This window comes from Protopterus annectens, chromosome 10.part0 (genome assembly GCF_019279795.1).
Source record: "Protopterus annectens isolate FY-2018-M chromosome 10.part0, PAN1.0, whole genome shotgun sequence".
NCBI classification, from domain to species: Eukaryota; Metazoa; Chordata; order Ceratodontiformes; family Protopteridae; genus Protopterus; species Protopterus annectens.
Window position 1 is genome coordinate 998,774,209 of NC_056744.1, and position 13,777 is coordinate 998,787,985.

The following is a 13,777-nucleotide window of genomic DNA, read 5'->3' on the forward strand; positions in this document are numbered from 1 at the left end:
ACTCTGCCTGGTGGATGTCCTCAAGAAGGTCACCAAAGCAATGGACAAGAGCAGAATAATGCATATTGCCTACCCGGACTTGGCCAAAGCATTCAACCAATACTTCACTCAGGCACTATAGACAAGCTCATAACATTAGGCATAAACCCCTGGATAACCAGCTGGCTCACAGATTAGACTCAAGAAGTCAGTATGTGTGCCTACCTCCACAAAAGGGCCTGTCACTAATGGAGTCCCCCTGGGCTCAGTGCTGTGGTCACTCCTTTTTGGCATCTACTTCTCTAAAGTTAAAACCAATGTCAGAGGTTTCTGACTGATCAGGTTCACAGATGATTGCAAACTAGGAGCAGTCATAGAATTCCCCAAAGATACAAACTTCCTTCAAGAAAGTCTGGCACAGACTAATAAGTGGTGCCGGAGTCACGGTGAATAACACAATGCCAAAAATGCATAATAGTATCTCTTGGAAAGACAACAACCCCTTGACATTACTGCATTGATAATACACCCCATTAGAGTGGACCCTGTAGTCATGGATTTTGAAAACCATGTAGTCAGTGACTTGGCCTTTGACTATCATGTGTCTACTATAGTAAGGAAATAATTCTGCATTGTGCAACTTGTAAGCAAGGATGCAGCATCTCAGCCCAAAGATGTATTTTTTCCATTTTACTCAGCCCTCATTAGACCAGTCATTGAGTACAGTGCCCCCTTTGGTATGTACCTCCACAGAGTTCCTCACAAAAAGAATACATTATATAGACAACATGTCATACATGTTCCGCCTCAAAGCCTTATCCTTGTAATTGATCTCCTACAGACTGCTGAGAGTTTATCTATGCCTACCTAGATCCAGCTGTAATGGAATTGTTTCACATCTGCAAGACAAACACCTGATCTAGAGGCACAAATCTCGTCTGCAACATAAGTGAGACTTGATGGATAGACAGGTATGTATCCTAGAGTCTATCCCTTCTCTGAAACAGTCTTCCCATCCATGTAAAGTAGAATGCCTCCCGTATTTATTCAAGTACAACTTGGATCAGTAGATGTGGATTTATAAATTTACCCCTGATCTGCCACAAGCCCCAGGTAAAATCAAGCTGCCATGGTAGACTTCCAGCATCAAGAACCTTTACAATAAATGCAAGAAGTTGCTGTCCAAGAAAACAAAGACAAAGATGCAACAATGGAAAAGCACCCTTTTTAGCCTTACCAGGCAAATAAGACAACTTGTCAAATTCTCCAAGAGCTCCTTTGAGAAAAACCTGTCAAGTACTTCCAAGGGTAACCATAAGGCCTTTTATAGCTACATACGTAACCTAAAGTGTAGGACCCCAAGCATGTGCAGAACTGGTGGTCAGTGGTATCACATGCACTGAAGCAACAGAGATAGCAAACCTGCTAGTGGTTAGGTTTGGAAAAAAATCTACTCCCTCATCCCCTCCTAACTTACAACAACACTCCTCCAAACTCCAACCCCCCCCCCCCTTATATATCTGAAGAACAGGTCCTCAAAGCCCTATCCAAGACAAAGAACATGGCATCTATGGGACCAGATGACATCCCAGGCTGTCTTCTAAACAGGCTAAAACAACGTTTATTTGCCATTTTGGGCTAATTTCTATCTCTTTCATTTCCCTGCTATAAATACCACATTTGCCCGGTTTTGCACACCAGGCAGCGCCAGTTAGCTAGGGTATAACTAAAACCTTGCCACAACAATAAATAGAACATGCTAGAGGGATAGATTCCTGTCACAGAGACTCCCCGTGCTTTGGAACAAAATTCCAAATTACATTAGGCAGAGCCCCTCACTAACACTCTTCAAGAGAAACCTTGACGAGTGTATGGGTAACAGAAAATACACCCCTGGGATCACTTCATTGGCTCTACTTGACAGAGGATCAGTTAATTAATCAATGGGGTGGCGAAAGCCAACACACTCTGGCTAGGCTTATAAATGCCCTCGGGCAGATAGCCTAGTACCTACCTATGAACTAGTATCACCACTAAGCACTCTTTTCAGTCACAGCCTAATCACAGGCTTTATTCCTGTGGAATGGAGAACAGCTACAGTTATTCCCCTCCACAAAGGTGGCCTTTCAACAGACCCGAGGAATTACAGACCCATAAGCCTGACCAGCCTCATCTGTAAGGCCACAGAATGCATCATTATGGACCTCATAAATAAAGACATAGGTGACCTCCAAACCCTGGATCCTACCCAATTCAGCTTCGTGAGGGGCAGATTCTGCCTGTTAAATCTGGTGGATTTATTTGAAAGTGTTACCAGGCCCATTAATGTGGGCAAATCTATGCACACAGCATATCTTGACATGGCAAAGGCTTTTGACACAATCCCACATTCAGGCATTACCAATAAACTTAGCAAACTGAATGTAAACAGCTTTGTTGTAAGATGGGTTGGCAACTGCATCACAGTCAAACTGGGTGACTCCACATCAGCCGGCAGACCTGTTACCAGTTGGGTGCCACAGGAGCCAGTGAGGGTGCCCTACTGTTTGGTATATACTTCTCAGAAGTTCTGGTCAAAAATAAAGGGTTGTGGCTGACTATGTTTGCAAACTACTGCAAACTAGATGCAATCATTGAATCCCCAAATTATGTCAGTATACTCCAGGAGGGTCTCACACAGACTACCGATTGGCGTATTAGTCATGATCACAAACTGAATGCAGAGAAATGCATTATCATTCCCTGCAGCACAAACAATGTCCCTTCACACTGTTAAATCAACAAAAATACCCTAAGTACCTATGAAGTGGTAAGGGACCTGGGATCACAGGTTAACTGTAACCTTAACTTAGACTACCACGTGTCTACTGTTGTAAGGAAAGCTTTCCACATAGTTCACTTGATTATTAAAGGCATCACCTCGAGACCAAAAGAAGTTGTAACCCCCCTATACTCAACACTTATCCAGCTCATAATTGAGTATAATTCTCCATTCGGTATGTACCATACTAAACACCTGCAGGAATTAGAGAGACCTCAGAGGTTTCTAGCAAAGAAGATCAAGGGCCTGCAGCATGTGTCTTACACAGACCATCTAAAGTCCTTGTCACTATACTCTGTATCATATAGACTTTTCAGGGGGAGACTTATGCCTGGTCTTCAGAGCAACCCAAGACCCAACTCTAATGAACTTATTGCATATCCGTAAATCAAGTGGGTCTAGGGCTACCTGTTCCAGGGGCTTAAATATAGCCTGTGACTTAAATAGGACATGTTGGAGGGACAGATGTATCTCCCAGTGACTGCCACATCTTTGGAACAGGCCACCAATTCATGTGAAACAGAGCACCTCTATGACACTGTTCAAGAGGAACCTGGATGAGTGAATGGGCCACCATAAATTCTTAACAGGGATAGTGCCCACAACCCTCCTGGACATGGGCAGTCATCACTAAATGCAATGTTTGGTATTGACTAGTACTTCTACATTATTACATTGGGTTGAAACGGCTAGGCTTAAAATAAACTCCAGGTTGATAGCCTACTAATCTTCTATGATCATATGATCCTATGTCCCTATTAGAAAGAGGAAATTTATAAATGCTTGATTACGAATACCCAAGATATACCCCCAATAAAAGGATTGGTATCAACACCTCTCAGATATATTGGGGAAGCACAGCTCAGTTTAAAAAGATCATTTAGGGTGTTTGCCTAGTAATTACCTATGAACCGAATATCATCATCTGCAAAACAATGCATCTTCCCTCTCCTTCCAAAATCATTTCCATCAAGCACCCTGAGCTGTACTTTTTGTATAAGAATGTCTATCCCTAGCAGCAATAAACTTGGTGAGAGTTTGCCTTGATCTTTCCTCATTTACTAAAATTCTTGTTCATGGTTTCTTGCACAATGTCTGTATTCCGTTCAACTACTTTTCAGTTTCTACCACTTGTTTCAACAACTGAAATATAAATTCCAAACTGATAATTGTGAATGCCCTTTGAAACCACACCCACTTCCTATTAACTTATAGTAATTGTCCATTTGACAAAATTTATCAAAGTTCTTCAGTGATCTGCTGAGGATCTTTCCTTAATGACTCCAAACTGCTCATCCCAAATATCTCCACCTAAAAATGTTCCAAGCAGTTTACTGGAATTCTGGTAAATATTTTGACATCAGCATTGTACAGGGATGTTGATCTAATGTTCCTAGTATATTCCTTCTCCCCTTTATCCGTATACAAAACCACTATTGTTATCTCATACATAGTCTCTGGCATTTTTCCCATGAGTACAATCTTATGCAACATCTCCGCAAGCAGTTTTTTTTGTAGTCCCACTTTCTAATTGCCTTTACACACTTCTATTAAACAAACACAGTTGGCCAGCAGTAGTAGCAGTCAGATATACGACCCAAAGCTGATAGTGAATAACTAAGACTTGAATAACAAACCGGTTTCAGCAAAATCATGCCTTCTTCAGTGTTAGACAAACAGACATACAGAACATAAATTACTATACAGATTTATACATCTTCCTAACCAATGAAAACACTGGTATGCTCCTGTCATTCATGAATAATACATGAAATGGCAGTGATAAACATAAAATATTAAGCAGAGACCAAGGCAACATGTTTATCACTGTCATTTCATGTATTATTCATGAATGACAGGAGCATACCAGTGTTTTCATTGGTTAGGAAGATGTATAAATCTATATAGTAATTTATGTTCTGTATGTCCGTTTGTCTAACACTGAAGAAGGCATGATTTTGCCGAAACTGGTTTGTTATTAAAGTCTTAGTTATTCACTCTCAGCTTTGGGTCGTATATCTGACTGCTACTACTGCTGGCCAACTGTGTTTGTTTAATGGTACTTTCCGGCCGTGCAGCACCCACGTGCACAGCATTTGGTTTGGCACTTTACACACTTCTCCCACCTCTGTATTTCCATTTGATATCCCCATCTGACTCTACTGGAGAATCTACCTTTTTCACTCATTTAAAGCCTCTTTTTATTCCCTCACACACTGAATTCAAATTCTTATAAAAATTAAAAGAAATTATTTTCTAATTTATTTTAGCCACAATACTACATCCCCATTATCCTTCTTTTTTCCTTTACCCATGCCTTTCTTTTGCATCCTTCAACTTCCACCATAATATTTTAATTTCCTCCTCTGTCTTCACCCACCATTTAGTCCCCCATTTCTAGCCAATTCCATTTTCATGTGTGAATCCTTCCATTCCCTAAACTGCACCCAAAGTCTTCAGTATCCTCTTTTAATATTTCCTTCATACCCCTCATCCTGTCCTGTCTCATCTTCACCCTTCATGTCATTGTCATACCTCTCTAAGAAGCGTTTATCCTGATTCTTTATCCTTGCATCTCTCTTCACCTTTATTTTCCACTATCACCTGCACTATGATGATTGCAGCCAATCAATGTTGTTTACATCACATTAGCGCCCAAGCATCTATTTCTGCTTTGTCTCCATTTTTGACTCAGTAAGCCAGTTAGCTATTACCTTTCTATGGTCAGATGATTCCCTCTTGCTTATGCTTGTATTTACTATTCCTCCTGTCATCCTATTTACTAGGTTTCTATTTAATGTACTAGGCTTCCTTTTCTCATCTCTTAAACATGTAAATTCTACTCCATTACCTAGTAATATCCATGCATCCACTAACTCTAGAATCCTCTTTCCCAATCTGAGAGACCATTGACACATCACCCACCTTCCTTCTGTTCCGGTGTCCTGCTTAATTTTCTTCTTTTCACATCTGCTTTCCCTTTTACCAGGATCCCCATACACTACCTTCTCTGCCACTTTGGAAATACTCCTGCCTAACCACAGATATTCCTTCTCTATTTTTAATATTTCTACCTTTCTCAACTTCATCTGCTGTGAAAGGGCTACCTCAGTTTCCTATTTTGCTAGTCTACTCATTTTGTTTCTCTTTTTAGTGGGTTTCATACCCTCAGTATTCCAGGTTGTCACCCTAAGTCAACATACCTGCTTCTGGGTCATCTTGCCACTTCACTGAGGCTAGGGACCATTGGGTAGGATGAATGCCACCACCTGTACCCTCAAGACAACATCAGTGCCACTCCTTGCTGCCATCTTTTAAGATGACTTATCCTAGATTTTACCATTCTGCAGCCATTCTTATTACCCATTTTAGTCTAGTTCAGTTTTTGATGAACCCCCAAGAACAATGCCCACTGTTTTTTTACTCTTATTGCTTACCTAAACTAATTTTACTAATAAATTACTTATAATAAATTATGATACCCTAAGTCACATCTGTTGCAGTAGGGATGATCATACCAGTGCAGTCCCATTTTTTGACAAGATCTTAGACACACAAACAAAAGAAAAAACATCATTTCTGTCTCACTTAAATGTGAGGTGTTACAGTTTTCCTTAAAAAAAATATCTCACCCAAATGTTTTAGCCCTCTATCAATTGGCTAAAGTATGAAATAAAAACAGAAGGTTAATATATTAGCAGTCATAACAGGAGTACAGTCCAGTTTCAGTTTGCAGTCAACAAGTATATAACAGCATAATTCACATTTTCTCCATTAGGCACAGCTGCCAGAAATTTTCTATTGTATGCACCAACTCTTATACAAATAACTGTTTACATTTACTAATACACATAATTCCTTCCCAGTTTCTAATGCTATAGGAGAAAGAAACATATCCCATACCTCATTACATGCCCACTTTTTCAAAATTTTGCTTTGCACATACCACTCAGAAAACACACACATTTTCAAAGAATTTACCCAGCCAGTGTCCCTGTGCACCCATCCCCTTCTGTTTTTTTTTCTCTTTCTCACTCTGATCACTTATTCTTCTTTCTTCCACCAAAGATGTTCCTCCAATACCTCTTGTCATAGTATGCATTCCTTCCCCTCAATTTCACTGGGACCACATAAACCGAATAAGCACAAAAATGGAAATAAATAAAAATGTATATCCTGCTTTAATCACAACAGACAGGCCATTCCCCATTGGATGTACCTGCTAGCTGTTTATGTGTGGCTCATCAGAAGGAGTCCTGTCATTGTAGACTGATATCTTCCAGTGGTCCATTGGTCAGTTTTCTCTCTCTCCCTCCACTCTTTAGTCATCATACCATCCAGTCTTTTCCCAGTCCCGTTGTTACCTGCACTGCTCTGTCTCACCATATCCCCCTTCTTTGTGATCCTCATATTATTCTGCAAATCTTCCCAGGTCACCCCAAGTCTGAATTAATTGATTCATGTCCTTCAAAGGTGAGCTTGTCCCTGTTGCCCTTTTTCCTTCTAATTCCTTTGACAGAGGTTGTGTCAGACAAAGCTGTTGAAATGTGAAGAAATGTGAATAAGTACCTATTCATACCTTATATCTGCTTACCCTCCCTTCTTCATTCACTTCCTCATGTCTATCATTTTTTCTCCCCTGACTTCCTTTCTACATATACCATACTCCTGCTTTTCTCTCACTTCATATTGCAATTCATGTTTGCATCATATTAACTTAACTTCAATTTCTCTATAAACTGGTTAACATTTCTCTAACTATTAAATCATTGCCATATAACTTGCACCTATTCTTAACCAATGTTTCATATTATATCTAATTTGGTATAATTATTTACACTGTATTTGTTTTCTGTATTATTTTTAAAGACTGCAAAATTATTTCTCTTAAAATGTTTTGTAATACTTGGGAGCTTTTCTACCTGGGCCATCGCTGAAAATGGGCTCCTACCCAGTCAGACTTTCCTAGTAATCAAATGTCAATAAATTAACTAATTAATTAATTAGTTTTTCTTCAAAATCTGTCTTGCTGGATCGCCTTCATGAGCATTTTTTTTTTTTTTTTTTGCTGCAGGGGTTGATCACAGTTGGCTTTCCAATTTTCTCCTCCTCCTCTTCCTGATACCCTTCCATTTCTGTTTACTCTTCTTTTCTCTTGTATAAGGATCTGATCCATTTTCATCTACATTACCTTCTCAGCCACACACTTACCTCACCCCACTACATATTGCACATAACTTTTATCTTGCTAGGCTTGTAATGAACCAACTGTCTGAAAACAGCCGTCATTTCTGTCATCCTCTCATACTCCTTGAATAAATGTGAATCTCCACTTCTATTGCTGCACCCTAGTACACCTGCCCCTTTTATGTAACTTTCAGGGAGGCTAGATACACCATCCATGCTGCTGCTCCTTCTTTCTGCATGTCCCAGACTGCAGGTGCCATTTGTTTAATTTTTGCATTATGTACCTTGAGAAATCTTCCAGAATTTATATGAGCCTACTAGCCATAGTAAAACCTTTCCTCAATGCACTTAGCTGCACTAATCATGATTTGCATCTGTAAATATGCAACTTAACAATCATATTACTTACAACTACAGATACAACCACCACCAAGATCGAGGTACCTGCACTAAAGAAGAAGAGTAAAACTGAAGTATAAAACCAGCGCAGGCAAGGCTCCAGGTTCCAAATAGTAAAAAAAATTTTAATGTGCAACAAACAAATCCTTAGGATACACTAGTGCTTTCACCAATAGGCTTCATCAGGTGTGATCACACTTCAGTCATATTACTTAGTTTGCCACCTGCTATTTGATTTCATACACTTTCCATCCTTGTGGACAATGTTATTTCTTTAGTCCAATGTTATATGAAAGTGATGAGATCTTGGCCCTCTACTCCTTCAGCCAGTTCAATAATTCCTGCATTCTTTCTTTGACTTCTGCTTGCCAAACATTCAGACTTTATCATGTTTTGCTTATGAACTTTGCTTTACTTATTTATTTTCCACTGCAGTTATTGAACCGGGTACCCTTTTTATCCATCCTTACTCCTAGAAGCGGCACTGTTTTTTGCTTCAATGTAACATCTGTCCTTCCTTTTTTCACTCTGCTTCTGCTTGGGTTTCCATTTCAATAGCCAGGCCTTAAAGGTGCTTTATTATTTGAACTAGTTTTGGTTCCATTTGCACAATTGAATCCTCTTCCAAGGGTGTTTGTATTTCTGAAGTCCAGGAATCTCTGTGCCTGTAGATTTGGGACCATTTAGGATTAACAGTCTGTAGAGTGCTAATTAAAGTTTCCGATGAGTACGGTGTTAGGTTGGATGGTAAGTGTACCCATTAGGTCCAAGTATACATTGTGAGCTTCTTGGGACATGGAGGGTGACCTATAGCTATAGCTTGGATATGGTACAAGAATTTGTGTATGGTGATCTGCAGGTGGATGAACTCCAGTGAGTCATCACATATGACCAACCTGGAGATTTGCTTGTTATTGATGTATATCAAGACACCTCCACCTTTAGCCCATGTCTGTGCAGCTACTGGTCAAGAAGTATCTAAGGCATTGAAACTCTGCACTGCCAGGGTATTCTCTGTCACTTTAAACCATGTCTTGGTAACTGCACAGATGTTTATATTCTCGAGTGTGATGAGGGCTTGCAGAAATGCAGTTTTATACTTAGGCTCCTGGTTTGTCAACTTGGTATTGCTTAAAAAAGGCATAATGGGGATGGATAAGGATTTAGCCAATATTTGAAAGCCTAAATATAGGTGCAGTTCCATTCAGACACCCTTGACATTAGTACCACAAGTCTCATTCCTGGAATGAAAAATCGTCTCCATATTCATTAACAACCTACCATTTTAATTAAGAACCCTGACTCATGCCTTTTATGTAGGCAACATAATTGAAAAGTCACCTCGCAAGTTACAAGAAAAGTTGCAACTAAACTTCAACTCACTGTGAAGATGTCTGACTGACATGCATTAAACTGTTAAAAAAAAAAAAAACTACTACACTGTTTGCCACACACAGAAAGTTGAAATCCACCCCTGTGTTTAACATTATTGACCCTCACTGTACAACACTGCTTGGAGTTACAAAACAAAGTTACCCAGGTATTAAGTTTTGGCCAACTATTTACCTTTGTGCACATGTGGAAATTATATCAAGAATAAAACTCGGTCAACTAAAGCTAGAATATAAATACTCTTAACTTATTCCCATTAGAATCTAGGAAAGCACTGTCATTTCAAAAGATAATGTCTACCATAGAATAATGCCTACAAATATTTGCAATGAACTCTGCAAAGAACACCAATAATTTGCTAGCGGCAGTAAACAAGATCTGCAGATAGGTATCTTTAGATGGCCCTAGAAACATCACCTGTACTCGCTAGAAAAATCAAAATGCTTGCCAATAACAGCGAGGGCCATTCTCCTACTTAATGGCTTCAAATCAATGGGTACATTTTTTTGTGATTAAATGTTAATAAAAATTTGTCCTGATGCAGTTTGTGGCTTACATGCAGCTTTGTGGGGTTGATCCATCTTTAAATATTGCATATTCCAACTCTTAATAATGTGTTACTCTAAAATTGTGGAGATGTGTTTTGTTGTTCTTAGGCACTAAGAACCATACTTTTTGTGATACACTGATATGGTTATAGGTCATTTCTGCTACTGCTATGATGCAAGCCTCTGCATTATTTCAGGTTATTGCAACTTCTGCATACATTCCAGTATAACTGAACTTTCTTTTCCTGAAATGCTGGACCAACTCAATGACTAAAGTCCAGTATATAAAATAAAGATATGCATAGAATCCAGCCATTCTCTAGAATGTTTAACACTTACTACTCATTTGTATTCTACATGTATGAAGCCACTCTGTGGTCATGTCCAAAATAATTTTTCCTACAGCGAAACTGTTTGTAAAACCTGTACAAAGAGCTAGAAGCAATTTTAAACTTTTAAACTAGGTTTGATTATGTTTTTTTTATTATTTCTGTGCATAATAATAATGTCAGGTGTATAAATCAGATTATCTAAGGAAATATACTTTACCTGCATTCATTAATGCACTGCTAACTTAGAGCTCCTCAGTTGCAAGAGGCTAGGTAGGGAATGATTTAGAGAGTTAGGAGTGTGCATCTTCTTGGATGGAAGAAATATGGAAATTATTGTTGGACTAACCCTAGAAGGGACCTGGAGGATGTCATTACCAGGACATTAGGAGTATAGCTCAGTTCTTGTGCAAAGTTTATGCTAATGTTTGTCTGCTTCAGCACTACCAATGAGAAAAAGGAAATTTCTGCAGCCACTGCAGAGTGATTAAAGTTTCTCTCCTTCCCCCTCAACTGTAACTATATGTGATCCCTTTTGATCACTGACACTCTGGGAAACATTCTTCATATGCCCAGTGAGAACTCTAGGCATAGAGACTTAAGTGAATGACAGAAAGTGATATACAAATTAACCACACAGGAGGGAAGGAGAAAAATACTCAGCAGTGTGTAGCAAAGGAAAAGACATACATCACAATCAGGATAAACAACTGACAGTGACTGATGTAAAGTGTTTGTTCTGGATCATGGTCCTGGTGACTCAGAAACTGGATAGAGGACCTGGAAGAAGAAGACTGGGCAATCAGTGATACAATAAGGAGAGGAGGGGTAAGGATGGCTTCTGCTGCCATGAAATGGGGCTCAGAGGTTATTGCTGCTATGAAATGAGGCTCAGAGGTGAGTTCTGCTACAGTGAAATGGGGCTCAGGGTGACGTCTGTTGCCATGAAATGAGGCTCAGAGGTACAGCTTCTAAAGCTGAGTCACCTGCTTAGAAAAATAGTGTGCTGAAGAGTGATTTGGAAAGGAGGATGGAACAAAAAATGATGAATACTACAGGTCAGACCTAATGACAGCCACCTGGTTGTAACCACTTTTGTTTTATATCTAGAAGCTAGATGAGTTTCATTCCCAGGTGTGGTAATTTGGATAAGCTGACTATCCTAGTAAACTACATACCTTGAAGTGTGTGGAAGACCGGTTATCACATCTTGGGCCTGTACTAAGAGGAATGCTGCTTGTGTCTGGGAAACTTGTACTTGAGATGGTTTCCGGGTGAACTCTTTGTGGCTCAGGGCAGAGTTGCCCAAAGTCCCACTTGGACTAAAAGGTAACAACAAAAAATACATAACTGTTATGCCTGTGAACTTGCATATTGAATTATAGTCAGAGCTGTTGGTGCAAGGATTTAGATGTAAAAAATGTAGCTTGTTTCAATGTTTCTTGCCGAAATAAAATAAACATAATGTTTGTCATAGGTCATTTGGGCCAGAGCCTAACTTGCTTTCTTTGGCTTACTGTAATCCCATTTAAAATCAGACATTTTGAGCATGTTTTATGTTTATTTTTTTTAATACTAAGACCATACTTGTAAAAACAATCATTTTTTATGATTTCTCTTCCTACTGTTTTCCACATTAATATATCAAACCCTTGTGAAAACAAAACCATTTCTACATGTGCTGAGTCACAAAGAAAGTAGATCAGCTCTGTTAAAAGCTTGAGGAATGCATTGTGGAAGGCTTAGATATTTTAATACAGCTGCTTTGGAAAATGCATAATGAAAATGCACATAATAAAAATAATCAAATTTGGTTTCTTTAACTATTATGTCCTAAAAAAGTTCTTAGAAACAGATGATCAACACTTGCTCTTTTTCACAGAAATGAATAGCGCTAATACCATGGTTTTTTAATTTGGTCTAGGGGAATTCTTCAAGTATTTGCTATAATATAGTATATGCTATAATTGTTCTTTCTATTTTTTCTTTTAGTTATGTGTTCAGTTCATCTGTGAGACCTTGGTAGTGGAACTGGCCTGTGAAGCCTTGCAGGTGAGTGAGTAGTGAGTTATTTGCCCTTTGAGTTTTAACAGATAAGACCAAATTTGTTATTTTTAACACCTGCATGGAAATTGACTATACACGTAAAAGAATGCAGAAATGCAAATGATGTAATAGCATCTGAGAAGAGTAGGAAAATAAACACACTTCCCAGTACTAATAGTTATGAGGTCAAGTCCAGTTTTTACTATATGCCTTTTATAATATTTCCAGCTTGATTAGCAGCAGTTAGACTTTTTACATTTCAGGTTATAAGCATTATGTTTATGCAAAACAACCTTTAATGCTAATAAATATTTATTTGCGGTAAAGCATTTTATTTAGAGTGATTTTTCACCATTTTTATTGTGACATCCCCACTCTGGGCCAGTAATCAAAGAGCCTGAATCCTCACCACTGACACTGGAGAGGGACGTTCACTTGTAATGCAAGTGGATACACTCAGCATTTCCAGATACAGACCTCTCCGCATCAAACAAAATTTCCCTTAAGAGCACACAGGGAACACACTCAGCCAGAGGCCTGGGTGTCTCTGTCTCCCTCCAGGTCCCCAATAAGACTCCACACTGGTACAGCTGTAGGGTTAGGTCATCAGCCAAGTTTTCAAGCCATGTCCTCCAGCATCCTCTCTGTGAAACCAGTGCTTTGTGTCCCTGCTCCAAGTAGCTGACACACATACACTCTTTGAACATACACACACACACATGCACACACACACACATACACACACACACACACACACACACACACACACACACACACTGGTAAAGGGTAAAGGCTGGCACAGATTACCCGCTCTGTCAGCTTTGCCCAGACTATAAGGGAGCTTCACTACCTTCAGTCAGTTACTGTAAGGCTCTTAAAAGGTTATCCAGTTATGCTGAGTGAAGTTAATATTTACTACAAATGGTAATGTTGACCAAATAGCCAGGCTTTTAGGAGTGGCCACAATTATCAGCAAATAAATAAATGCATGCAAATACTCTCAAAGCTTAAATGTTTTCTAAAATGACCAGCCACAATGAAAAGTTTAAATATATTTAATAATAAGTAAAAGAACA

At 39.1% G+C, this 13,777-nt stretch overlaps 1 protein-coding gene across 1 annotated transcript in view; it reads left to right on the forward strand.

Moving 5' to 3' along the window:
* BTBD19 (BTB domain containing 19) overlaps positions 1–13,777 on the forward strand; it is a 907,757-nt gene that overhangs the window by 107,092 nt on the left and 786,888 nt on the right. The window contains exon 3 of the mRNA XM_044086828.1: positions 12,648–12,707. Coding sequence (XP_043942763.1) covers positions 12,648–12,707 — 60 coding nt within the window. The remainder of the gene's footprint in view (positions 1–12,647; positions 12,708–13,777) is intronic.